Source organism: Oryzias latipes, chromosome 13, assembly GCF_053564925.1.
Source record: "Oryzias latipes strain Hd-rR chromosome 13, Olatipes_Hd-rR_3.1".
NCBI lineage: Eukaryota > Metazoa > Chordata > Actinopteri > Beloniformes > Adrianichthyidae > Oryzias > Oryzias latipes.
In genome coordinates, this window is record NC_136249.1 from 31,752,540 (window position 1) to 31,779,281 (window position 26,742).

The window sequence follows — 26,742 nt, forward strand, 5'->3', positions numbered from 1 at the left end:
GGAGGAGTCAGTTGATGATCTCAAAGTAGGTGGAACCACAGTCACCAAGAAAACCATTGGTAATGCTTTAACATCTTGCAGGTGTGCTAAAGAACGCACACCTGCAGACCTGCCAATACCCTTCAGGACTGAGTGAGTGATTGGCCAAATGTGCTGTGGTCACACGAGACCAACATGGAACTTTATGGCATCAACTCAGCCCGTCGTGTTTGGAGGAAGAGAAAAAGGCTGCCTACGACACCAAGAACACCACCCCCACTGTCAAGCATGGAGGTGGAAGGATTATGTTTTCGGCTGTGTTTCTCTGCACCGTGTGGATGGGAGGATGGGCGGAGTCATGTACTGTCAAATCATGAGTGAGAACCTCCTTCCCTCCACCAGGAGGCTTAAAGTGGGTCATGGGTGAGTCTTCCAACAGGATAATGACCCAAAACCAACAGCCAAGACAACCAAGGAATGGCTTAAGGTCACGGAGCGGTCAAAACAGTCTCCGGACCTCAACCCTATAGAAAAAACCTATAGAAAAGCTGACGCTCAGAGATGCCAAGCAACAGCCACTAAATCTGAATGATTTAGAAGTCATTTGTAAAGAATAGTGGACCAAAATTCCTCCTGATGTGTCTGTTTTTCACTGTTCAAATGAGACTACCATTGCTATGAGAGACACATATTTTGGTATCACTCTCACTATTTTCCACTTCAAGTGGACAAACAATTTAATTAAAGATGTGTACAAATCAAGCATCCTTCAAATGTGTGATCTTTATTTGAGTGTAATGGCAGGAACACAGGCTCAGGTCACAAAGCACAGCACGAGCCCCCAGCAGGCTCTGCTCCTTTAAGTTCTTCTGTCATCAAGGAGGCCGCATGAGTCCCTGCAGGCTGTGATCAATAATACTTTGGCAGGAGGACGGTGACTCTTCAGGGTCAGCACAACACTTTTTTTTTTCGTGACTCAGGAATACTCCTCACATTTTTTGGATCTCAAGTGAAAAACAAAAACAGCATAAATAACAGCAACATAGGGATGAGGGGGACACTACGATCTCATCGGGTTTCTCCACAGGTTAGCAGGTAGAATCCAGAGGTATGGTCGCATCTGCGTTGAAAGAATGTCAAGGCCTCCTGTTTTTGTCTCCCTTCAACGGCTGACAGTGCCAGTCTCCAACGTGGGGAGTTTCCCATGATGCACTGGGTCATGGCAGCAGCACATACTTCTCAGCGATTTCCAGGACGTACAGGTTGGACAGACCTGATTGGTCCTCTACTGGATGGGTTTCCATGACGACGGTCCTGCAGTGAGAGAAGTCCCATTTTTATGCAGAGATGGTCCAGACGTTTAGACACCAAAAATCAAACCTCTCTTTACGCCACTAATGTCAGCACTAAAGTCTAGTCATGAAAGGATACAATGATGTTACATCCTCCCAAAGGATTATGGGTCATAGCAACCACGGAATTATTGTTTAGTCTTCCACTGATAAACATGATTAGACATTTCTGTGTCTCTACATCAAAGTAAATAATCATATTTGACTTAGCAACCATACTTACAACAGACTTTTATTATCTTTATTTTATTGTTGATTAAATAATAGGAGTGTTATGAGGGTTTCTTTTATATTGTATCATATGGCTGGCATCTTGGTGATATTTTGATTTTTAGTACATTTTATTACAAAAAAAATTCTCAAATCAATAAGATCCAAATGAATTTCATGTTTTACTTACTTAAATCTTTGAGGTATTTAGAAGATGAATGAGTTTGTCAGCACATAAATATACTTTCTTGTCTATAAAAATACAAGCTTATGGTCTTTAGAAGCAAGAAATAGAAATAATGAATTATTTGAATCACCGTACAGCAGTGGTCCCCAACCGTTTTAACGCCGCGGACCGGTATGACGTCATACAAAGCTTTGACTCCTTTTTACAAAGCATCTTTAAGATGTGGCGGAGGATTATTGCAGCAACGCTACGATGAAGGAGGAACAGAGACGTGATAAGACGAGCTCTGAGCCTCTAAATAAATAGGCATGTTTTCGTACATCGCACAGGTGTCATCATCCTCTCCCCTTCCCACACTCATGGTGCAAAAATGAAGTACTGTCTATTAAATGTAGCTTTTGTTTTTGAAAGTCGAAGGCTCCTCTTTGTCTCCTGGCTGGGTCTTTTCCCCTTGGCAAATAAACTTTCCAAAGACGTTTGTTTTTTACTCATTTTGCTAGCGCCTGGTTTTTTTTTTTAGCGGATGTAAAAGAGAATCAGGCGATTTTTCAAAATAAAACATCTTTCAGATTCTGAAATGAATAAAACGGCAGTAATGTAAGTTATTTATTCTTTCTGTGCGGCCTGGTACCAAATGACCCACGAACCGGTACCGGTCTGCCGCCCCGGGGGTTGGGGACCATTGCCTTACAGGACCGTTAGACGGACTGTACCAACTTTCTAGAAATGCTGCTCGAATTATGCTAACGTGAAAGCAACAGATGTCCAAAGCTGTACCTGTGGGACTTCACCATTCTGTAGATTTTTCGGGGGTCAGTCAATTCCTCCAGCACCTCCGTGAAACCTTTTCCTCTCCTCTGCCAACCATGGCGCCAAACTGTCAGGAGGGTGTCTTCAAAAAACACTGATGAGACAAAAACCGTGAGAAAACTGGAGAAACGGGATCTCCAACCGCTTGTTTAATAACGTTTAAAGCCAAATTATACATCTTAAATGTCCCACTCTTATAAATAACAAAACGTCAGATTGTTAAAAATTTCCAGGTAACTAAACCAAAAAAAAAAAAAGCACTTGTGGAAAGAATTACAGCAAGAAATCACCTGCAGTTTGAAGCTGCTTGTTCTTACCTATAGATTCAATCTCATGGAAGAAAGTGGTCTGCTGAGGAAGATGATGGAGGTTCTTCACCTCTCCGTTCAGACCAACACAAAGGACCGACTCTGTGGAAGAGAGACGTGGTCAAACATCAAGTTTCTCAAAAAGCTGTGAGTGAAGCTTTAAATGATCTACGGTATCCTCACTGTTGCATCTCACAGGGGAGCAAAAGCTCAGAACTTGAAACTTTAACAAAATGTGTGAGAATCCAACAAATCTGAATTAGAGTGACACTACACAGGAATGACACAAAAGTCACAATAAAAAGCTAGCAAAAGTTGAAAATCTGATTCTCATTTTTGCCCCTATTTATAATTCTTCCTTAAAAACTCAATAATAATCAAGGCAAGGTTTACCTTGCCTTCATGAATTTTCAAACGCTTGGCACTTCCATAAATTAAAAGGGACGCCATCTATTTGTCGCTACCAAATCTGAGTCCCTCGCTGTTCAAAAGCACAATCTGGTTTAACTTCCACTTTTATACTTAGAGCCCCAAAAAGGACTTAAAAACGTGCGTAGTGACGTGTACACGAGAACGTTTTGAACGCAGAAGCCCAAAATGAGGATGTCATTTACCGTAATTTCCGGATTATAAGATGCTACTTTTGTAGCTTTCAAGTTAAAGCAATCGTTAAAAGCAGTGTGAAAAAATCCACCATCACCAACAGGTTTGGAAAAGCCGATCTGCTGCATGACGGAGAGAACAGCGCAAGCTCAGGAGAGAATTTACCTCAGGATGAGAGTGACAAACTGACGGCAACAACGAAGGAGACACTGAGAGAGTGTGGCGAAAAATATCTGACGCTATTCCAATCCGACACTGAGGAGGAAGACTTCCATGGTTTCAGTGCACAGGAGGCGCGTGCCGCGCAGAGGCACCTAAAAGGCTACGTTCACACCGCAGGCTGAAACGACCCAATTCAGATATTATTGCCCCTATGCGACCAATCTGATCTTTTCATGACAGTCTGAACGACACAGATCCGATCTTTTGAAATGCGACCTCCGTCTGACCGGCCAGGCCAAATTTCCAGCGAAATGGCCGAGCGTGGTGTTGAACCTTTCCCGCCATGACTTATTTTCCTTTCCCACTGTGGTCAGAAGCGCAGGGGAAACCTTCTCCTGGGCCGAAGGCGGATCCTCCTTCGGGGTTCCATTTTCCTGTTCTGACCCTTAGATTCTCCAAAGCGGGTTAATAAAGAGTCAATAGCAGTTCTGCTAGGGGAAGCCTTCTTTTATTACTGTTTTCCTTCCTTCGTAACACACAACACGAGTGCGCGCACCCGACACGCTTCCTCTGCCCCCTCTCACTCCCTCCCGCACTGCACGCACTCTCTCCTCTCTCTTACACACACGCGCACGGCCCCAGCACATCCTGGCTCCAATGCCTTCTTAAAATGAGAAGATTGTAATTGTGCTGGTTCCTTTGTGAAAATAAATGTAAAAATTCAAAAAGAGCTCCACTGTTGACAACACTGTTGTTGACATCCATTGTTAACGTTAGCCAGTTCCGCAAACGAGTGATGTCATTCCCCGTTGAGTACTATTCTGCGCATAATCCGGCATTTATGCCCAAGGTTTTCAACCCTACCATACCTTACCACCCCATTGAGTTTTTGGCATTCAACCCGCTTCCTTTTTCCTCTACGGAGCAAGAAAGGCTTCACACATTGTGTCCTGTGCGGGCGCTGCGCATGTATGTGGAGAGGACGGCTGGCTTCAGAAAATCTGAGCAGCTGTTTGTGTCGTGGGCTTCTCCTCACACAGGTAAGCCCATAACCAAACAACGCCTGTCACACTGGGTTGTGGGCGCTATAACCATGGCTTATAACAGCAAGGGGTTAACACCCCCGGCAGGCCTGCGCGCTCATTCCACTCGCGGCATGGCATCATCATGGGCAGTTTTTCAGGGCATCTCTCTGGATGACGTGTGCATGGCTGCCAGTTGGGCAACACCTCACACTTTCATCAGATTTTATAGATTGGATGTCACTAGACCAGGGCTGCCTCACGCAGTGCTAGGTGTGGGGTCCACGCCTACACCTGTATGATCAGCCTGGTTGTTCTCTGTTGGTCTTCGGAGTAAGCTTATCTGGCAATACTGGAGTCTCTACATCCCATAGTGAGATACCGAAACGAATGTTGAAAGAGAACTTTAGGTTAAGAACTTAACCCCGGTTCTCTGAAACATGAGTGAGGCATCTCACCAGATCACCCTCCTTGCCTGGAGCGAGAAGAGGTGTGCTTACTTAGACTGAGGAGAGAAGATGGCGTCCGGCTCTTATAGCAAGAGGAAGTCCCGTCTCCTGAGAGCAGACGTCACCTTCTGTCTGCCAGTCAAGACTGGCGTAATGTAAAAGAGCTTCTGGGGGACAGCGCAGGGGGCGTGTCCCATAGTGAGATACCTCACTCATGTTTCAGAGAACCGGGGTTAAGTTCTTAACCTAAAGTTCTACATCCAAGTGTGAATTTTTCTGAATTTGACAAATAATAATTTTTTGAAATGAACATTATACCATAAAGATGAGAAAAACAACACCTACTTTCCATGAGCACAAGCAGAGAGTTTTTGTCCAGCTGTTGAACTTGAACTACTTCTGGGCTGGGTTTCTCTGTGAGAACAAGACAAACAAAACATAAACCACATCTGGGTTAATAACAAAGATAACATTCAGTTTGAAGCGCAGAACCGTCTCGTTCCTGGGACTCTGGTCTCTGCTGGTCATCAGCGTACCCATGCCAGTGTTGGTGAACCAGGACGAGCTGGAGTTCAGGTTGATGTAATCTACGCAGACGGGTCGGCTGGGGTCTGGTCCCTGTGATACGCCGATGCACACCAGAGGGTACTCCTGCTGCGGCGCCACCACCATCTCAAACACCCGCAGAGGGTTGGGCAGGGGGAAGTCAAAATGCTGCAGGAGGGACAATAAAATCTGTGTCAATCTCCGATAATTTTTTTTTTTTTTTTAAATGCTGGAGGATTTTGTAGGGTGATGGTTATCCCTTCATTTCAAACATTATAACTCCTTTTGTAAGATCTGGATCCCTGGTTTTAGCATATTCCCAAATTTTTTTTTTTTGCCATTTTCTTTTGCTAAAAGATCAAAAATTGTTTTTATAATCCGCTGAGAACATTTGCTTCATCAAATTTTTGCAGTGAGAAAATCTTGCTCCACTAAATATAGAATTGAGTTTTCTCAGGATATGCAGCCTTATCTGTTTTTTTGACCCTCACAGGATGCCCTACTCCTAATAATTCTTCATCTGATTCTGCCCTAGAATACTCATTTGGTGCAGAAAGAGATGTAGTTAAACACCCACATGGTCTTTTTAACAGGGTTTTGGGGCAGGACATATGTAAAGAAAATTACATTCAAATTTGCATTTTTGAGTATTTCTTCATTCAAATTGTTGCGAAGCAAAATTAAAGAAAAAATGCAGTTTTAAAAATGGCTTATTTTTGACAAAGATCATACTTTGGTTTTTCCCAGGATTTCCTGTGCCTCACCTGGACTACTTATGAACCTGCTGGCCTCCACTCATCTGCTGGATCTCCACCTTACCCTCCAGATTCAAAGCTTTTCTCAAAAGTTCCTCTATGCATCTGGCAATATTTACATTCCATCACCCGACTGAGCTCCAAATTGACTCTCTGTGTGCATCCTAAATATTTCTACCATAAGATTTTGCTGGTCCTTTTCCTTGTGTGGCATCATAAACTCCACCTCGGATTATGGATTTTTACATTAATTTAATAGGGAACACAAGACAAAAACTCATTTTACAACCTTGTAGTGCTTTGTTTCCTCACCTGCAAAATATAGCTTATAAAGATATTAATAAAATAAGAGAATTTACTTTTTATGATTAAAAATAAAAATATTAATTTGTAGAGATGTCTATTCTATGATCAATTTTTTCTGTGTGGGTTTTCATCATTTCTTTGGTAAACAAGTAGCACAGTTACAAATTTCCTTTTCAAATACACGAGAAAGCGGCAGGTGAGGCACCAGCCGCCTGTGCTTCACCTGCGCCCAGACGGCACTGCACACACGACTGAGCTGCAGCTGACGCATGCGCTTTACCGTTCGGCCTTTCCATCGTCATAAAAGATGCTTTATCTTTAATCACTTGATTTAGTCTTTATCCACTAAAAATGCACATTAACAATCCAAAAGTATTACATAGTACACGTGCCTCAAGCCAGAGGGCGCTAATGATCCCAGAGAATGTGACACCGTGGCTAAAGAATATTACAATTATTATTTAATATTGTTTAGCATCATTTTCTAAATGGAGGTTTCATGTCTAAACTCAGAGACCCGTTACTGGCAGTGATCTCCATGGAGACAGAAAGACTTTGAAAACCGATGACAGAAAAGAAACACGTCTACAAACAGGTTATCCGTGTGTTCCTTTAGAAGGAAAGGTGCAAGGACTTGTTATTTTTCCATAATGGTGATTTTCTTTCTCTATGCTACAGTTTGTAAACGAAAAAAATAAATGTTAAAATTAAACTTTAAAGAATGCACTTCAACTGTTGCCAATCAAATGGCTACTCTACAGGCTTCTTTTGTTAGTAAATCTGACTGATGACCAGCAGTGAACCTCCCTGCACGTCACGGGTTGTGATCATTTCTGTCAAATGGAACCTTCCCACCTAAAAGCATGTTTACAGACATTCCAGCACAAACACGTACCTTGATTAGCATGAATTTGTGCATGGGCTCGTACCACTGCAACAGCAACACACTGGACTCCAGGGCGCAGCACAGGAACACGCAGTTTCGATGCATGTTCTCCACTAAAAACGGGAAACCGACAGCAGAAAGGTTTACAATCAGACACAAGAAGTAAGCTACTTTTGAACCAGTTCCAAGCATCTTTCTACCATCCGTTCTCAGTTCTCACCAACAGAACAGGTCTTGCAGCCTTTGGTGTCGGGTATTTTAAAAGTGACAACACATTTTCTAAAAAAGAAACAAAAAAACAAAACATGAGCAGAAGTCTCCTGGTTTTTAAATCCGTTGAGAAACGGAGCAGCTCTTATCTGCTGTTACCTTGGTAGAAGTCTGTGGGTGGATATGGGGACCAACCTCTGGTCTTTCCGAGCCTGTTCGTGTAACTCCTTCAGCGAGTGAGAATGAAGCTGCGACGATTTACCTGGAAACACGATTACAAACAAACGTTTTGATTGGTTTGTGCTCAAAGGTCAGTACGGTATGTTCAAAACACATGAAAGAGAAACGCAGAAGAATTTTAAATAATAGAGTAACAATAAAGGAAAAATGTGCATAAACGCAACCTCAGTCACAACTTGACGTCACAACACCCGAAGGTGTTCATTGATGCTTTCATCATAGGACAAAGGAGATGGTCAGCAATAAAACTCACTATTTGATACTTGCAACACTTGAACCCAATTACTAGACATTGAAGATATTTCAGCAGTTTTAAACTGTTTTAATGTGTCTTTGCTGTCGAGAACTTTGTAAGAGCTAAGGTCAACAGTAGGAAAACCTGATTTGAGACAAAAGAACCTCAAAGTGCTTGATTTTTAGAAATGCTTATAAGTTATTTAAATGCATTTTACTTAAACAGAAGCACTTGATAACAGAGAAGCCACATTAAATCTCTCAGACAGCTTTTAACATTAAAACACAGTTGTTCTGAAGACCATGGGTCTTCAGAGGTTTATCAAATGGAAGATCTCCACAGAAATCCTGAAGACCCGCTCTGATGAAAAAGGTGTTTTTTAACATGTTCTTATGGCATTTTTCTGATGATGGAGGACATATACAAATAAAATTAAGCTTAAAATTGCATTCTGACTCATATTATTGTTAGTATGTTATTGTTAGTAGTAATATTATTTAAATCGTGAATCAGGAGCAAATGAAAAATCTGGCTCAGAACTGTACGGCTGGATAGCTACAATATTGCTCGCCATTTTTGCTGCACCGCTAATGTTAGGTTGGGGCTGTGAGGGGCTGTAAGCTAGCGGGACGCAGTGTAAACAGAGGGATGATTGGAAGGGGGTGGGCTTACTCCGCACCAACGGTCCCGCCCACAACTCATGGCGAATATCTGTTGAACCTTCTGCTGCTCTATAACTGTGTCCTTGAAATCGACACAGGTTTTTGGATTTTGGCTAAAAACTGCATTAACATAATTAAAAGACACTGGGAACAGTTTGAAAATAGATCAAAAGATGATCGAAGAGGATCTTTAAAATTGTTTTATTTTCTAAACAGCACAACCGACATTTTTGAAGGTGACTTTAATAATAACGTTTCAGGTACTAAAGGTCAATTTTAATCTGCAGTTTGTAAAAGGTTTGAATGAATGAATGAAAATCCAAATTGAAGAAAAAACAACAATATAAACAAAACCAGATTGAGTTTTTTGATAAATAATAAAAATGAATTAAAATAAAGAAGAACAAATATTTGTGTGATTAAAATGACTTGATTATGATAAAAAGAAAATTTGCAGTAAAGCTACATTAAAATGAGATAATATAGAAAGGTATTTTCCAAATTTCCAACAGACAAATAAAATGAAAGCAAAGTTTCATGTTTTTTTTGTTCCTTTTACCGACTATTTTAGTTTTATATCTAGAATCAATCAATACTTGTTTTGTTTATGAATTTTTTTTTTTTTTTTTTTTCTAACTTGTCCTGTCCAACAGCTAGGCAAACAGATGAGAGCTGAGGGCCTCTTGTGTTGGACATATTTTATTTTAACAAGAGGGGTTATTCATCTTCAGACAAACCAAAGGTATGTCTGAATAAACCCCTTTTGTAATTGAGGCCAAACTTTATTAATTTCAATCATGTTTGAAAATCTTTGGTGTTGGACCGGACGGAAAAGGAAAGAGGGGAAGAAGAGAGAGGGACGTTAGAGAGAGGGGGGGGTAGGAGGGTGATAATAGGAGGGGAAGGGGGGTAAGACCATGAAGCAGCATAGAGCAGACAGGTTTACTGGTTGTTTATCACCACGGTGCGGTTCAAATGTAGTACAAAAAGGGCGGGGCCCGTCCACACACACACTGAAATGTTATCAACACACCTGCTAGCTGCAAAAATGTCCACCTGTCGACATGTACACAAAACAGATAGTGTTCACGAACGCATTCCTATGCATTTAAACCAACTAGTGTGAAATCTTTCAGTCATTCAATCATGCAAACTATTAGTGCAAAGGTGAGCTAACACCTGTGCTCAAGTGAGTGTTTATGTTCTTCTAAAATGGATGGTGGAATGTGAAAAGAAGGAGGAGGAGCGCCCAGCCACCCCCACACCCAGACCCCCGCCGCAGCAGCAGCCGCAGCCGGAATTCCCCCAACGCCATACGGGAACAGGCAGGGAACAACCGCCCCCCGGGCGACCAAGACCGCCACCCAGGCCAGGAAAGCAGCCCCCCGCTGCGCCGGAAGATGGAAGATATGAACTTTTTTTTACCTGATACAGACATGAGGACGTTATTAATGGTGTAAACCCAGGTGCATTTCCCAGGATAAAGCTGTAAGAGACAGAAAACATTTACTCTATAACTGCTTCAATAAAACTTCAATTAACAGCATTGTCATCCCTTTACAAAAGGCTCCTTTTTACCATATAAAGCTAAATAAAATGGGATCCACAAGGATTTATTATTGTGTTAAATAAAGATACATATTAACAACAGATTAACTGGCAGCTTCCCCGTCAAAGATCATACCAGCTCCATCGTGGCCTCAGGGCCGTTCAGGTTCAGGGTGTAGATTCCTTCTTCGGCCCCCAGGATCAGATGCTGTTCTGAAAGGGGAAGGAGGAAACGGGATTGGTTAAACCGCAGTTTGGTTAGACCGCCGAAGGAGAGAACTGTCTGCAGGATTCAACCTTTGGAGGTGGGGTTTTCCCAGGTTGTGGACCAATTTATTTTTAGAGGGCAGCCATGGAAGACCTTTCTCAAAAAGACCTGAAAACACAGAGTGAGCGTAAAATATCTGCAACGTACGGTGTCCCTGAAGAGCAAATCACACCAATGCAAAAACACATTAAAGATCACATTGGCCTTTTCCGGTTTCCATAAACAAACAAAAAAGTCAGGAAAAAAGGAAATTTCAATAAATCAAAATCTAAAAAAATGCAGAAGAAACTGGAAAAGGTAGATACTATTGGACATCACTGATTGGATGATGACGATTGTCCATCAATTCAATCGAAAGGTTTTTCAGCACGAAGCAATACTGGATGTGCTCCATACTCATCATAGAACTTTTCTAAATATAAGGACGGCACATTTGAACAAACAAAAACGTCAAAATTCAGACATCATCCAATCGGTGATGTTACATAGTATCTACTAAGGGTGTGCATTGGCAAGAGTCTGGCGATACGGTACACATCCCGATACACGTATCACAATATTGTACTGGAACACTTTTTCTTTTTTTTAAAGGAGCATGTCTTAGAAAAAAACATCTACCTGAATATTAATACGCCTTTCATTGTAATAAAGTGGTGACATCTATTTTATTTAATTATCACAATGTTAAGCATAGCAACTGTATCTCTATACAAGTTGCTTTTACCCAAACAAATTCACAGTGGTTTTATTGCTTTTATTTAAGTAAATTAAGATATTTTTTGTTCTTAAAGGGAACAGTCAACGTGTCTGAATTTTACAAAAAATATTTTTCAGTATGAAAAAAATAAAAATAGAATGAATGTAGCTTAATCAATACGTTTCTAAAAGTATGATTCAGGAAATAAAGTGCTGTTTGTTTCCGGCATTTCTAAATGTAGCTTCTCCAGCCTGTGCGGTTGGAGGTACACCATATCTGGCATCTTATTTTGTTTCATTTTTGAACATTTTTGTTGGATTTCTGGCAATTCCTTTTGATTTCTGAGACATTTTATATTTAAATTTTGTTTCGTTTTTTGAAGTTATGTTTTGGTTTCTGGAATTTTGTTTTGATTTCTAAAATGTAATGTTTTATTTTATGTTTTGCTTTTCAATAGTCATTATGATCTTTAACATGTTTTTGCATTACGTGATGTGTTTGTATGATTTGCACTTCAGGGCCACCGTAGCCATCATGCCAAAGCATCTAACATGATAGAAAAACAGCTGAAACGGGGGGTGGGGGGCACTCACAGGAGGTTTCTTTGTGACGGGGCTGACACACTCAGAGTCCTGATGGAAGAAGGACATTTTTAAAGCAGAGTCCCTAACTTATGAAAAAAGGAAAAATGCCCTAAAACCTGAAAAACCACAATTATCAGAAATTATTCAAATAAAGTTGTAGCTTCCTTTACTGATAACTTTTCTTGGTCCAGTCAAAATCCTATAACAACTATAATGCAAACTCTAACACAGAAATACAAAAACATTTCCAATAAATCTGAGATTTTATTTAATTCACAAACACAGGCTCAAATAGCTATAATAAACATATTATGGCATTAATTCCAAAAAGTGCTTTCATATCAATATTGCGTCAGGAAAATAGGCCAAAGTTGAAACAGTATTGCACCTATGTTTGTTAAAAACAAAGAGAACTGCATTTGTGGTTTATCATACCAACAGCAATAGCATTGGATACGTCAGAACAAAATACCATCAATATTTCGAAGTACTTTACAACCATTGACATGAAAAAACAAGCGTATTTTGGCCTATTTATGTTTTTTTCCATCATGAGAAAGGGCCTGAGTAACGTATGTAAATTCAATCTGTAATGGTGCTTTTATTGAATGAAAAATTCAATGTTTTTACTTATTTGTTAGTTTAATAATTATAATAATATACATTTTCCACATTTAGACAAAACCATTATTTTTTTGTACCCGCAGTAAATTTGGTGATCATTTGTAGTAGTAATTTTAAATCTTGTTCATATTTCATATTGACATTTAGCAGATCAGAAAGAAAGTCTGGGTTTAATCTGAACTTAATTGGTTATTATTCAACAAACTAAAAATAAAACTGCTGCTAAATAACAGTCAAACGTGTGCAGCAGCTCGTGGATCAGCTTCTTGCTTTTCTCACTCACACACGTTCTCACGTTTCAGACACTCGCTCATTTCGCCCTACCTGTCTTCTCAACGGTGACAGTTTCAAAACATCCATCCATTTTCTTTCGCTTATCCGGGACCGGGTTGCAGGGGCAGCAGTCTAAAGATGCCCAGACTTCCCTCTCCTACAAGGACTTGATCCTCACTCTTACCTTTGGCGGCAGTTGCCGTCTGCGGATGCCTTTAGGGGGGAGTTCAGGTGGGACGTCATCTGCTGGGTTGTCTGTCAGCCGAACTGCAAAGAAAGTAGAATCTGAATCAAAGAAGTTAGATGAAACCACAAAAGTCTAAACAAACGAATGTTCTGTGTGTTCTGCAGGAGTTTCTATGAAGGCACTGCCATCAAACTCACGGTGGCCTCCAGAGTAAAGGTGGGGCGGCTCACCTGAGTGCCGCGAGGCTCGGGTGTGGGAGGTGGGTCGGACATGAGTCCCGCTTGAGGTCCTCGAGAGAGGAGTGGGGGTGTGGAGCGAGGAGGGTTTCCTTGACCGATCCTCTTCACTTGCCACGCTTTCCTCTGAGCTGGTCCGCACTTTGGGCTGCACATGAAAAGACCGTGAGCCCCAAAACGGACGGTTAAGAGATTAGGTGAGAGATTTGATGTCCAGCGGAAACTGACCTTTGGAGGAAGTGGGGGTGGAATTTCATTGGCTGGCATTGTGTGACTGTTGACAAATAAACGGCTACTTATTCTGCTGTTTCGATGCACACAAATGTATAGAAACGAGTGTTTAGCTTACCAGGACGTCTGTATCGTGGGGCTAAAGAGGACGACATAAACACAGAAAGTGTCAAAGTTCCTAAACTGCAGCTACAATGCAACATAAGAAAAGAGGAGGAACCGGGGTCTCAAACTCAAATTACCCAGGGGCCACTGCAGTCTGGTGGAAGATGAGCCACATCAGAGATTCAATACATCAAGAAATAATACTCAAAATCCAATTTTTTCAAATAAATTATTTTGAACTAAAAGCATCTTGAACATAATTGAAGCATTAAATGGAGATCTTTTGCCTCCTTTCTGGTAGAGACATGGCAGCTTCTCACGTTTGAGTTGAGACAGCAAATTTGTCCATGTTGAAGTTCAAGGTGGGGAATACTAGAATACTGCTACATACACGTGTGTACTTCCAAAAGGCACATGGTCCGTTGAATATTTAGGAAAGATGGGAATCACTTGAAGGTAGTAACTTTTAACCACTTTGGCCCTCAGCTTCCTGATTGGTTTTGAGGACAAAGTTGCATTAACAGGTAAAGAGCGCCATTTCAAGCACAGGAAGGGCATCTTCTTCATTAAAGGTGAAGGCGACAGCTGTCCGGCTGTTCTTTACACGCTGGTATGCTGCTGCTGCAAGACTGGAATGCATGAAGTACGTGTAGCTTCAAAATGACAGAAATCTTTTATTTTGGAAGGGCAGTGGAAGTTTATTTTGAAAATTGTTCTTTGTGTTTCTCTGGCTACAACTCACCAGATCAGCTCTTCAAAACCTCCTGATTTTATTAAACTATTATAGTCCTAAAACTAAATTTAGCAAAATAAACCCTCAAAATTTGTTTGAATACTTGCTCATATCAAACTATTTCTCCCACTGATTAAAACCATCACCTGTCTCAGCTTTAAAGAACAACATCCTGTTACTTTTATTTTTGTTCTTTTTTACTTTTGTTACATCTCTGGTGGGTTTTTTTATCGATGTATAGTTTTTATTTTTTGCTTGTTGGTTTTCAAGTTGACAGATGCTTTTATTAAGTAAAGCACTTTGTGTTACTTTAGTATGAAAAGTGCTTTATAAATAAAGTTGGATTTGATTAACAGAAGGCGACTATGACATGGCGCTGTAGCTTTAGTGTGAACTGGGGATAGCCAAGCCTTGATCTATCAGGCAGTGGCTGCGCCAAAGGCCCACTCCCCTCAGGGGCTGCACTGATACTATAATTTCATATCAAAGTGGGGGGCACAAAGTAATGTTTTTACAAGTTTGAGACCCCCTGAGAAAAAAAATCATCTACATAAGACCCATATTTAACACTTTCCATTTAGATTCTTGAAGAATAAATAAAGTTTTGGTAGAATTGTTGTATTTGCTTACATGTCCACATCGTCGTAGTCGTCATCTGAATCTGATCCCTGATCCCTGAGAAGAAGAGGAGATGATAAAGGATTCATTCAAATGTTTATTACTTTTCATTGCTTTAGTTGCTTTGAACTCTTCAACCGCAAATAATGTAGCTCCTTTGCACAGGTCTGCAACACTTCATGTTAGAAAAGCGTGGCATATTTGTGCTAAGACGCTTTTTTCTGAGTCAGAATCACCTGATTCACGTTGATCGTGTCGAAGAGTTATGGTATGTGTGTGTTATTTGGGAGTCGCTGGCGACATCTACAGTGTTAAAGGATTAATGAGCTGTTAGCAAACTGTTACCTGACCAGACTGTTGCTGCTGCCCGTTGATCCGGGTGAGGCCCGCAACTGTAAAAACAATCCAAGTACTGTTATTAAAAGGTGGAAACATCCTGATTAACTAAAGATAAAATTAAAAGAATAAAACAAAGGACCCAAGAGGATCTGTCAAGATAAAGGTTTTGAGTCGAGTCCTTTGGTGAGTGTTGACAGATGATCACTCTGGAATTCAGTAAAACCCGCTTTCACCATAAAAATGAACTGTGCGACACTGAACCCGAACACCTTTGTTTCTTTGCTACTGGGAAAGATTTAGCACAACATAAAACTGAAACTACATTGTGCAAGTTTTAATTCCTTATTTTATTTTCTTCCTTGATCCACTCAGCCTTTTGCCCACCTGTGAGGCAGTTATTCTGTGCTCAAACCTTTTTTCTCACCGAGCGGTCTATAACCGTCATATTTGCTGTCCACCTGCATACAGGTTTGCCCATCTTTCACCCGCAGACATACAGGTTACAGGAAAAGGTGATTAAGGCTTAACCTCAGGATTTAAAAACATATTTTGATTAAAATGTTTACAGCTGCAATCTTATTTTGGAAAAGACAAAAATCTCACTGTTGTGGGAAAGCACTTACTAAAGGTCGTATCACCAAGTCACTGCGTACATTTTGCACGGACAAAATTGGTCATACATGTACATATGTGGAAAAAGTGAGAAAAGTTGAGGTCTTTACGTGAAAATTTCACAGCTGTATCACAAATGAACATGTTAAAACCACGGAAGAAGTACGAAGAAATCACGCCAAGAACACGTAAATCAATGTAGAACATGAGCTGTGTGTGATTATTAGGCTGTTTATGTGCAATTCATTAGTGATTCATGCATCAATTACATAATTTCAACTTGATGTTTGCACTTTATATGGGATATAAAAGTTATACATTGGTGGTACATGCCTGAAAAGTTCGTTAGACATGCGTGGAACGGTCGTGGAAAGCCACTAATTTGTGTACGCATCCTGCAAAAGTCACGCACAGTTGCGTAAAAGTAAGATTTATGTAATAATTTAGAATAAACTGTGTAAAAAAAATGCATATACTGCATAATTCTCAACCGGCAAATAAAAATTTTGAACAGCTAAAAACCAAATTCACATGAACACCCGTCGGCCGAAACCCACCACGACATCTGCGCACATCGACGAACGCAAGAAAACAACCGTGATTGACGAATTTCACGCTTGTATCACGAAAAAGGTGGAAAAAAAGCAAACAGTACGTCATGGCTGTGTGACACGCAGTGTTTGTGAGGCACTCTGGAAGTGTGGCAGCACACCTTTAAGGTACAAACTCAGCACTTGTGTAGCGTCTGCAGCGTAATGAGAACACTTACTGTTACAGTGGGTGAGTCCGTTTTCACAGGCCTCTGGGTGTAGATCTGTTCAACTGTGCAGACATAAGATTCACCAACGTAAAGCTTCATCAGTTATTTCCAACATTTAAGAAAAAAAATTATCAACCAAATTAGCTTTCCTGCTGTAGTAAGAACTGAAAACTGACACAAAACACTGAGATTCATAAAATGTTCACATCGTTGCAGTTTTCCTGAATTATCAGTACACATGAGTTCCGTGAAGAATCATAGTCGGTGCAGCTCTCTTAGTTTTTAGATCTAAAAGTGTCATAAGAAGAATCCAGTTTCTCACAGACGGATAAACCAGGAGGTATGAATGAGATTTCCTTACAGCTCATGTCAGAGTTGGTTCTCTCCGCACGGTTGTGTTTGTTGATAGATTGAATCCTCTTTAAAGTTGCAAGAGGTGCCACCTTTATTCAGACAAAGAAAGAATGTAAACAAGACAACAGTCAGTTTTATGTTTAGAGTTCAGCTCTCATTTCCATCAATGAGCAATAATTCGATCCAAGTTTGCTTATAACAGCAGAAAAAAAGCAAAAAGTAAGTAAACTTCAGACTTTTCTATTAATCTAAAACCTTTTTCATTTTCTCACAGCACACGTAGGTTACTCATGATCTTCCTTCCACATCACATTGGCATCATTTCAGAGCTACAAAGATGACATTGGCGAAAGGCCTCAAGGTCAGAGAGTGAGAAACCAAAAAAGATTCCTTAAAAACTGGTTAAAAATTTTGTACCTTAGAAATTATTGCAGTGTAAATTCCTTATTTATGTGACCCCAACTTTTAGGTTCTAAGGGTAAAGAGACATTACAGTCCAACCAAGAGGAGAATAAGAGCAGAAAAAGAAAATCTGAGCTTCCTGACCGAAGATGCTGCCACTCTGACATGAACCCCAAAAACAATTAAACTATTAAAAGTAAAGGTTATCATTTTGGATTACCTGCAGAAACCCAAAATGAATTTCTAAGTAGTATTTTTCCTAAAAAAAACAAAAGGTCTCATGGGATCATCTCCTGATCCGTTTTATGTTTCGTTGTGATTTAAAAAAGGAAATGAAGTCAGAAAAGTTTTTGGAAGGAAAAAATTCTTCTATTTTCTTGAAAATCTGTTAATTTTTCTTCTTGACTTAGTTTATCTCTGACATTTAAGGTTTTTCCATATTATTTCTGTTCTACTGTTGGGGCCCAAATGCAGCCCTTAACCCATAAGAACCCATGGTGACATCACTCTAACACAAAAACATCTGTGGTCATCTTGGTCTGTGGTATTTCCCACATAATTGTCATTTTAAGGAAAATGGTTCTTACGGATTATCTACAGAATACATTTATTGTAATGCCACTCTTTGTGGTGCTAAGAAAATTACTATTAACCGTCTGCAGCCGTTCAAAATAGGCTGCACACTTTTTAACCAGACCCAGAAAGAAGGCTCACATTACTCCAATTTGAAAATCATTGCACCCAATGAGTTACATGGGTGGGTAACAGCTCACGTACAAAGAGGGGAAGGGATTTGCGGCACTGTCGTCTACTCACCCAATGAGTCTAACACTTTGTGTAAATCTTAGTTTGTGTGTAGAATTAAATAAAATCACAAACATTTATCAGGCATGCATTGCGTTTCTTATATTTATCCCGTATTTATTTACAGAAAAGTTTGAAATGTCGTTCATCTGTTCCACTTTGTACAAAAACATTAATACCAAATATTTGGGGCTTATCTTTGTGATGATCAGAGTGTTTTTCTTTTTGAAATCGGACCAAAATGAAGCATTTTATGGCCATTTCTGCGATGCTGTGGCTCATTGTTTATCGATCTTTACGTGCATGAAACAATGGTAACAGGCTAGCGTAGCATCTCTTGCCAACATAACTCATTGATTGCACCGGCTCCCAGTAAGCTTTAGGATCAACTTTAAGATTCTTTCATTAGTCTATAGTTTTGACGCAGGTCCTCAGGTGCAGGTCTGCTGGTGGTCTCAAAGAGGGCTTCTGACTGAGAACGTAGAGGTCTTTAAGAAATAACTTCAAACTCATCTTGTTAGCTAAACTTGTAAGTAGTTATTACATTTCCTTGTGTTCCATTTTAATTTTATGGACTTTTTGTTTTTTCAAAGTGTGCATGCGTGTTGGTATTTTTATTATAATTATCATTTTAGCTACTGTTTTTATTATTATTTATATTTATGTAAAGCACTTCAAGTTGTTCTGCAGAGGGACATTTGCTAAATAAATAAAGCGGAATTATAATTTTGAATAAAATTCTTCAGATGAAGTTCACTGAAGACCCTGACCTCCATGTCGTCATCATCTGTATGCACGCAGGCCTTCAGTTTCTCAGGATTTCTGTAGGTCTCCAGCAGTTTGAGGGTCACCTCTTGGCTCAGGCCCTGCTGGGTCAAAAACATGTGCTGGAAGAGAGGAAGACAAACACAAACACGGGGACAGGTAAGATGAAGGTACAGTAAGTAGACCAGGAAAAAGAATCCTGTTTTCTTGATGCTGAGATTAACAAACACCTGAATGAAACGATGAAACGTTTGGCTCTTCACGTGTGCATCAGTGTTCACCTTCTTAATTAGTAAAATGCAAAAAAAGAAAAAGAAAAACTTATTTCAAAGCATTCCCTGTGATTTTTTAGATATGATTATGTCCAAAAACTTGTGTTGGTTTTTTTAGGACATAGTTTCTGCAGGATGGCAGTAATTCATCAGATATTCGACTCTGTGTTGTGAACAGGACTACTGGCATGGAGTGAGCCCTATCCCACTTCCCATCATTTATCTGTTTATTGTAGCATCTACATCAAAACTACAAGCTTTTTCCAACTGTATTTTATCGTTTCCCCTTGATTTTCCACAATTTGAATGAAGAAATACTCAGAAATGTAATTTTAACCCCAGAAAACCAACAAGGTCAAATTTGTCCCTCGTTTTTTTTTGTTAAATTTGCTTTTTGTTTTTTATTTTTATTTTTTTATTGTATATTTTTGGGTGCTGATAATAGGTGTTTTCCTAATGGAAAAAACAAACCAAATTTCTTGAATTAACATTTAGAAAATTGTTGTTGGGTTCTTAAATGCCATAAAGAACATGTGCTCAAGAACATGTTAAAAACACAATTTTCAGCAGAATGGGTCTTCAAAATGTTTAAAACTGGAATCAAAAGTGACCCTTTTAGTTCAATTAGCATTAAACCAAATGTTTAGTAGTCCAGAAAAAAACCACAAGATCTGAGACTTTTTCACGTAAAAAGCCGTAAAGGCTCACCGCCTGGTTCTCCTCATCCAAATATGTTTTTATCTCATAGGTTTATCTTAAAAAATTCCACTAATTGATTAGCCCGATTCAGACATGATGCTTGCAAAACTCACCGAGAGCAACTTGGAGGCACTCGGCCTCTTCTTTGGGTTCCTCACCAGCATCGCCTTCACAAAGTTGTAAAACGTGGACGACCTGAGAACAGAGCACGGCGAGCTCAGGTGGAGTTTGAAAAGTGTTACATTACTCCGTTTCCGTGACGTCACGTACCATCTCGACTTGTCCTTCAGTTTTGGAGGCTGGTACCCGCTTTTGGACATGAGAAACAGGACTCTGTGGGAAAGAAAAGGCAACCGCAGTCATGTCTGCAAACTCAAGCTTGTGCATAATAACATGGATGTGCGACTGACGGAAACACCGTGCTTTCTGTCGGCGTCAGAGTGGGAGTGAGGGTCCATGAGGCAAGCACGCATGTGTGGGCGTTTATGTCCACATAAACATCATTGGGGAAACATTTGTGGTGAGTTTCGCTGTTATCTGCTGACATTTTGAGAAGAGTCATTTTGAACTCTGTGAAGATTGAAGCGAATCAACTCTGAAAACCTGATAATCAAATGTTATGGTCAAATCTGCAACCAGGAAAATGATACAGTCTTTTCTATTTAAATCCTGTTCTGGATGAGGAGGCTGTAGATACTGATTTTCACGACAGGATGAACTAAAACTAGGCTAAAAAGTTTGTGAATTTTTAAACTTTTAGAATGAACACGTTTATCACCTCATCAGGAAAAATTCTGTTCTATTCTGTAAATCTCACAGTTCAAAAGATTATATTTAAATCTCCCAGGATAAAAACAAAAAAAACAACAATTGTGATTAAAATCATAGTCAAATGTACTTTGGAAATGTTTACGGTTGGTTTTGGCATAGAATAAGTCTAAAGCTACGTTCACACCACCCTCAGCAATGGGCGTTTAAGTGGCCACTTCCAATGAAAAGTCTATGCAAACACGCATAAACATGCATTTTGAGCTCCCGTGTTCAAAACTTCACAAGTTTTTGCCACCTTATCCGAGCTCTACGTACAAAATGCGCGGCCACTGAAGGCAGGATGCAAGTCAAACAAGCTCAAACTTTGACCAATCAGGGACTCGGACTTGGTGGTGGCGTATAGATGGGGTCTCTTTTGATACAAGTACCAACCGTTTGAAAATTGATTGTGGAGAAGAAATAATTGTGGTTTGTACGTGGCTGCAATTATACGACATCATGTCTTTTATATATATCAGAATAGAGCTGTGAAAGAAAAAGCCTGGAGCAAAATTCACAATAGTTCCGCCGCTTTCACACAGTTTTGCACCAAACCTTTTCCAAGAATCCTCGATTATCGCAATTTTGCATGCGCGTCAAATGCCTGGTGTGAACGTAGCTGAAACAATTGCAGCAACAAGTCAATCAAATCACACATTCATGCACATTTACACCTAGGGACATTTTAGAGTAACCAAACCTATGAAGCATGGAGAAAACCACGCATGCACGGGGAGAACATGCAAACTCCACACAGAAAGGTTCCCCTTTGATGTTCTGTTTCAGGTCCCCCCAGCCGGGACTTAAACCAGGGACCATCTTTCTGTGAGGCAAGAGCGCTAACCACTGTGCCACCTGGTTGAAGTTAAGTTTATGCATAAATATGTGCAAAGAGACGTGCGTTTGCTCTGGAAAAAGGAGGTGGGTCTTTACCGCAGAGGATGGACGTCAAACAGAGGAGGCTGAAGCTCAGCCAACTCTATGGCGGTGATGCCGACAGACCAGATGTCACACAGCTCATTGTAGCCACCTTTGATCTCCACGGCCGCCACCTCCGGCGCCATCCTGAAAGACAGGGAGAGATGGAGCATTAGTTTAAAAAACATTCCACTTCTGTTACATGTTTCTTATTTTATAGGACTCAGAGAATGTTTGATAACGTTTGATAGCTCTCATGCGAAGAAGAGCTTTAGGTCTTTTTTCCACACATTGTTTGTCTTTCAGCTGCTCCTTTCAGGGGCCACCACAGTCAATCACACACCCTTTCCCTCTGCATCCTCCTCATTCACACCAACCAGCCTCATGACCTCCTTCTCTACATCCATAAACATCCTCTTTGGTATAACTCTTTCCTGGTAGCTCCAACCTCAGCATCCTTTTCCAACATCTCCATCGGCTTCCCTGCATTTATCTCCAAAATATCTACCATGAGCTGTTCCTCTGATGGCTTCATTCCTGATCCTCTCCATCCTAGTCAGAGAACCTCAACATCTTCACGTCTTCTACCTCCAGCTCTCCTTTCAGTCTTCACAGTCTCCTACACCTTTCCTTTCACTCTTTGGTCCCACATCACACCTGAAATCTTCCTTCAGCTGTTCAAACAGGGAGTTCAGATACTGAGTAAACTGTCCAGAGGAAGACGATGATGTGATGAAGCAGAATTGACATTGAAAACGTTCCTTGATCTCATTACAATGAGGACAGCATTCTAGAGTTCATTTGGCTGTAGGAAGCACTTATTTGAAATAATCCAAAATGTTTGAGGATTGTATATTTTTGTTGAATATTGTTAGCTACTCTCCTATGTCCATTTGTCTGTTGTGTTGTTGTTTTACTGGGTAATGACGTCCAACCAAAGACAAGACACGGCATCCAACCAAAAGACAAAGAGGTAAAAAGTCGTTATTTTGCGGTTCTCCACTTACCAATATGGCGTTCCAATAAAAGACATCCTCCGGGCCAGAGTGGCTGTGATCTGAGCAGAGATCCCGAAATCCGCTGTGCAACAAACCAAACGTCACTTTTCTAACACGACACTCAACGGCGTCCACATGTATGATTTCAGAGAGTAGACGATGACAGGAGAGGAGCAGAAACCTGCACAGAACCTCACGGTTCTTTCACAGACACTGTAGTCTGAGATGTCACGTTTGTGGTGAGTGACTCATGCAAACCACACCGGCACGGTGCAGCAGTGCAGACGGTGCAAACATCCACCTACCCAGCTTGACCTCGCCCTGATCGTTAAGGAGAATGTTGGCGCCCTAAAAGGAAGACGGAAAATTGTTTAACACTGAAGCAACACAAGCTTTAATCACGTTTTAATCCATTCTTTACCAACATTTCAAGAGAGGCAAAAAAAGCACTAAAACGAATGAAGCCGATTTTGTGCCTAAGGTGAATTCCCCTCAGACTCGATTTCTAAAAACAAACTCAAACAATCAACAGTTTTTTCTTACGTCCTAGTTTACATTAACCTCTGCTGCTCTGACCCCGTTTACCAGCAGTTTATGTGGAAGTGTGAGGAGTATGTGCGGTTCATCTGCACAAGTCTGTTGTTACAGCAAACTGACACAGAATAGAGAGGCGGACAAAATCCCACACCAACGTCACACATTCTGACCTTGATGTCTCTGTGGATCTTCTTCTGTGCATGGAGGTAGTCCAGGCCCTAGTTTTTTTTTTACACAAACAAACACAGAGAGTGAACAGAAGGGACAGCAAAATTGCTCTGTTCTGACAGAAAACTAAAGTTTGAGAGTAAGCAGGATGCAGAAAGTAAAACCGATTACCTGCAGCATCTCCCTGCAAATGTAGGCTATCTGCAGTTCGGACAGAGGACCCGTGACTGTAAAAAACACAATCCAGGTTTTGTTCATACGTCAGTAAAAATGAAAAATACGACACAGGAGAGGACAAGGCCACGCCTCGAGGGCCCCTGCGCTGCAAATCTTCTGACTCAGGGGTGTCACACTCCAGGCTTCGAGGGACACCCTCCTTCTAGATTTACAGAAATCCTGCCCGCTGCAGCGCTGCTGATTACCTGGATTGGGTGTGTTAAGCCAATAAGGAGCTTCAATAACAGGCTGGTTGGAAAACATGGGGCCATCATGGCCTGGATACTGATACTCCTGTTAGCTGGTCATGGTTTGAACACATTTGACCGCAGAAATTAACGCTAAGCAGGGGAAGAGTCTCTAGATGAAGCGGTTATCCTCGAGGCTTGTAGTTGCATATTTGTAACCTACAAGTCAAACACATAGCTGGGTTAAATAAAAGGTTTTCATATAATGGTGTGGGTCAGGAGTCCTCAACCTCAAATGCTAAAAGAGCCACTTGGTCCAGTTTCATACCGATCAAAACCGAGTGAGAGCCACAAAGTTCCACTTCAATGTTTATAGAAATACATTGTATTTTTGTTTTTGAGGCCATTGAAGCATTTATCTATGAGATGAGTTAATTCTGTCAATACTTAACAAATTCGATTGATATTATTCTGACAGTAGCACATACAATTTCCTTTCAAAATAAAACACACTCTGTGTCATAAACAGTTCTGACAATAGATTTAACCATTATTTTGCTTGGTCATGTGAGCATTTTGAAAGATATTACTTATTAACATCATTAGCAACTCCTTGTGGACTCCCCGGAAAACAAGCGGTAAGAGGTGAACTTTCCCTCTGAAATGATGCTCAGCATCACTTAACATGATGTTCAGCTATCATACAACTTTCCTCCACTGGTTAGTCCTCATGCACCAGCTACAGCAGAGCGGGCTGCAGGTTCTGTAGCTGTTGCCATGACAATGCGCTACACTGGGTATCATTACATTGTCTGCTTCTTGTGAAAAACAATTTGAACATTAAAAAAAGCTACATTAAAGCACACAAATTTGATTTAATGTTTATTTGTTTTGTAAGTAACCATGGTCTCAGAAATTCATTGACTTGGCAGGAGCAACCGTCCTCCAATTCACACTGAATGGTCCACAAATATCTGATGATAGACACCTCATCGGTTAAGTTTTTACATGGATCACTTTGGTGGTCTACATTTTGTTCTTCATAATAAAAAACACAAGATGTTTAAATCAGAGATGCAACAGTTTTTGGTGATTTTTGGACACCAAGACCATTTTAGATGTTCTCAATTGGTTCAATTCTCTTGTTAAACTTTCAGGATTTGATGTTCATCACTGCTGCTGAATGATCTGAACTAGGACTTAAACACAGCAAGGCTGCTTATCACGTCTATACTATTTATCTGCCCTGCTTACCCAGTGATGGAGCTCTTCCCCCATGCGTTTAAAAGATTATGGTTTTGATGAAAAAAACTAAAAACAGAACTTAATGCCTCCCCCCGCTTCAATCTCAACATCAAGTTGAATGCAGCTCAGCCATGGTCCAGATGAATGCTCGATTCTGATTGGCTGCAGGGTGTGGATTAAGAAGTGACGTAGCCCAAATTTTATATATCACTGCGCTGGCCTAAATGCCAGCTGCCATTGACAATTATGAAGATGTTAGCATTACCTAGCAATAGCGATGCAACAAAATGGCGAGCAATTGTGGAACTATCCAGCTGTAAAGCTTTTAGCCAGATTCCAGCTCAGACGAGAAAAACAAAGACGTGCATCTAGTTGTCTACAAGTCGATGCATCAGATTTGTGCCTGCCGATTGTAGTTTGTACTTCACAGCTAAGAGCTTTATCAAAAGTCCTTTTTTGTTTCTCATTCACAACGATTTGTATAAATAAATTTTCTGACATGCAACTTCACATTTAATTTTCTTTATATATGTCGTCCATTATGCGAAAAATGCTACAAGAATATGCTGCAAACACCTTTTTCTTTAGAGTGGGTCCTTAAGTAAAGGGAAATAATTTCCTGGGTAAACAAAGAATTGCTTTTTTAATACTTTTACTGTTTACTGGGCACTTTCCCTGTTTATTCTCAATAAAATTAACATTAGATCAATTTTTTCTGCTAAACCCTCTTAAGTCTTCGCAGTAAAAAAAAAAACAATTAAAGAAATTAAAGAAAGAAAAACAGATAAAAGAAAACAAAAATTGTTAACACCATTTTGCTCGTGCACAGTTTTGGAGTCGGGTACGCACCGTGGTAGATGTCCTGAAGCGATCCGCCCCCACAGAACTCCATACAGATCCACAGCTTATTGGATCTACCGGAACAAAAATGAACTTGTTTGTGAAACGGATGTTTGTGATGAGGGACTAATGAACAGAGATGAGGAAATCTTACTGAATGTAGCTGCCATAATATGCCACAATGTTGGGATGCTTGCAGCTCTTTACAATGACTATTTCCTGCTGGATGATGGAGAAGTCGTCCTCTGTAGAGTCAAACAAAGACTGTTATTATCACTCCCCCCCCCACCTCTGATACAGACAGAAAGACAAAAATAAAAAGCCCTGATTCTTTTGTGACCTGTTAACCAGTTAATTACCTTTAACAGTGTTTTTTAAGCCATGCGAAGTAATTACAGAGATGCGTGATTAAGTTACTTTATCATGAGAATTTTTCTTTGAGTTGCATGAACTAAAAAATGTGTTATAAGTGAAATAAGTGACATGGAAATAACTAGGTTTGGTTCACATCTTGCCATCTTTCAAATATTCACATTTTCAGGATTTTTGCTCATCTGGGATAAGACTGGAATTTAACTCAGACTGTTAATATGCAGCAACTAAATCATTTAACACCAACAGACAAGCTGGCGTTTAAAAACGGCTGTTTGTGGTTTTCAGAAGAGCTCTGGTGGTGTCCTCAAGAACCAGCTTCTCCATCATCTGAACAGATGGCAGTTTAAACTTGTCAGTGTTCAAGTTTGGCTGTGTGGTTATTAACACGTTTTTTTAGGATGTGACACATTTAAA

At 40.3% G+C, this 26,742-nt stretch overlaps 1 protein-coding gene across 7 annotated transcripts in view; it reads right to left on the bottom strand.

Annotated features, from left to right (window-relative positions):
• Window positions 1-747: 747 nt before the first annotated feature.
• map4k1 (mitogen-activated protein kinase kinase kinase kinase 1) overlaps window positions 748-26,742 on the bottom strand; it is an 87,903-nt gene continuing 61,908 nt past the window's right edge. For 6 of the 7 annotated variants that reach the window (XM_078930167.1, XM_023961684.2, XM_078930166.1 and 3 more), the window contains 30 exons: window positions 26,108-26,198; window positions 25,963-26,027; window positions 23,636-23,691; window positions 23,467-23,514; window positions 23,065-23,107; window positions 22,769-22,841; window positions 21,777-21,908; window positions 20,304-20,366; window positions 20,147-20,228; window positions 19,068-19,184; window positions 17,099-17,180; window positions 16,747-16,799; window positions 15,372-15,418; window positions 15,039-15,083; window positions 13,689-13,709; window positions 13,568-13,613; window positions 13,334-13,487; window positions 13,101-13,183; window positions 12,029-12,067; window positions 10,768-10,846; window positions 10,607-10,683; window positions 10,348-10,408; window positions 7,945-8,047; window positions 7,796-7,854; window positions 7,585-7,688; window positions 5,619-5,796; window positions 5,428-5,496; window positions 2,856-2,948; window positions 2,506-2,632; window positions 748-1,293 (listed from right to left, as the gene is read on the bottom strand). In XM_078930167.1, coding sequence (XP_078786293.1) covers window positions 1,197-1,293; window positions 2,506-2,632; window positions 2,856-2,948; window positions 5,428-5,496; window positions 5,619-5,796; window positions 7,585-7,688; window positions 7,796-7,854; window positions 7,945-8,047; window positions 10,348-10,408; window positions 10,607-10,683; window positions 10,768-10,846; window positions 12,029-12,067; window positions 13,101-13,183; window positions 13,334-13,487; window positions 13,568-13,613; window positions 13,689-13,709; window positions 15,039-15,083; window positions 15,372-15,418; window positions 16,747-16,799; window positions 17,099-17,180; window positions 19,068-19,184; window positions 20,147-20,228; window positions 20,304-20,366; window positions 21,777-21,908; window positions 22,769-22,841; window positions 23,065-23,107; window positions 23,467-23,514; window positions 23,636-23,691; window positions 25,963-26,027; window positions 26,108-26,198 — 2,387 coding nt within the window. In that variant the 3' untranslated portion in view covers window positions 748-1,196. The remainder of the gene's footprint in view (window positions 1,294-2,505; window positions 2,633-2,855; window positions 2,949-5,427; window positions 5,497-5,618; window positions 5,797-7,584; window positions 7,689-7,795; window positions 7,855-7,944; window positions 8,048-10,347; window positions 10,409-10,606; window positions 10,684-10,767; window positions 10,847-12,028; window positions 12,068-13,100; window positions 13,184-13,333; window positions 13,488-13,567; window positions 13,614-13,688; window positions 13,710-15,038; window positions 15,084-15,371; window positions 15,419-16,746; window positions 16,800-17,098; window positions 17,181-19,067; window positions 19,185-20,146; window positions 20,229-20,303; window positions 20,367-21,776; window positions 21,909-22,768; window positions 22,842-23,064; window positions 23,108-23,466; window positions 23,515-23,635; window positions 23,692-25,962; window positions 26,028-26,107; window positions 26,199-26,742) is intronic. The other variant, XM_078930163.1, reaches the window with a different exon arrangement.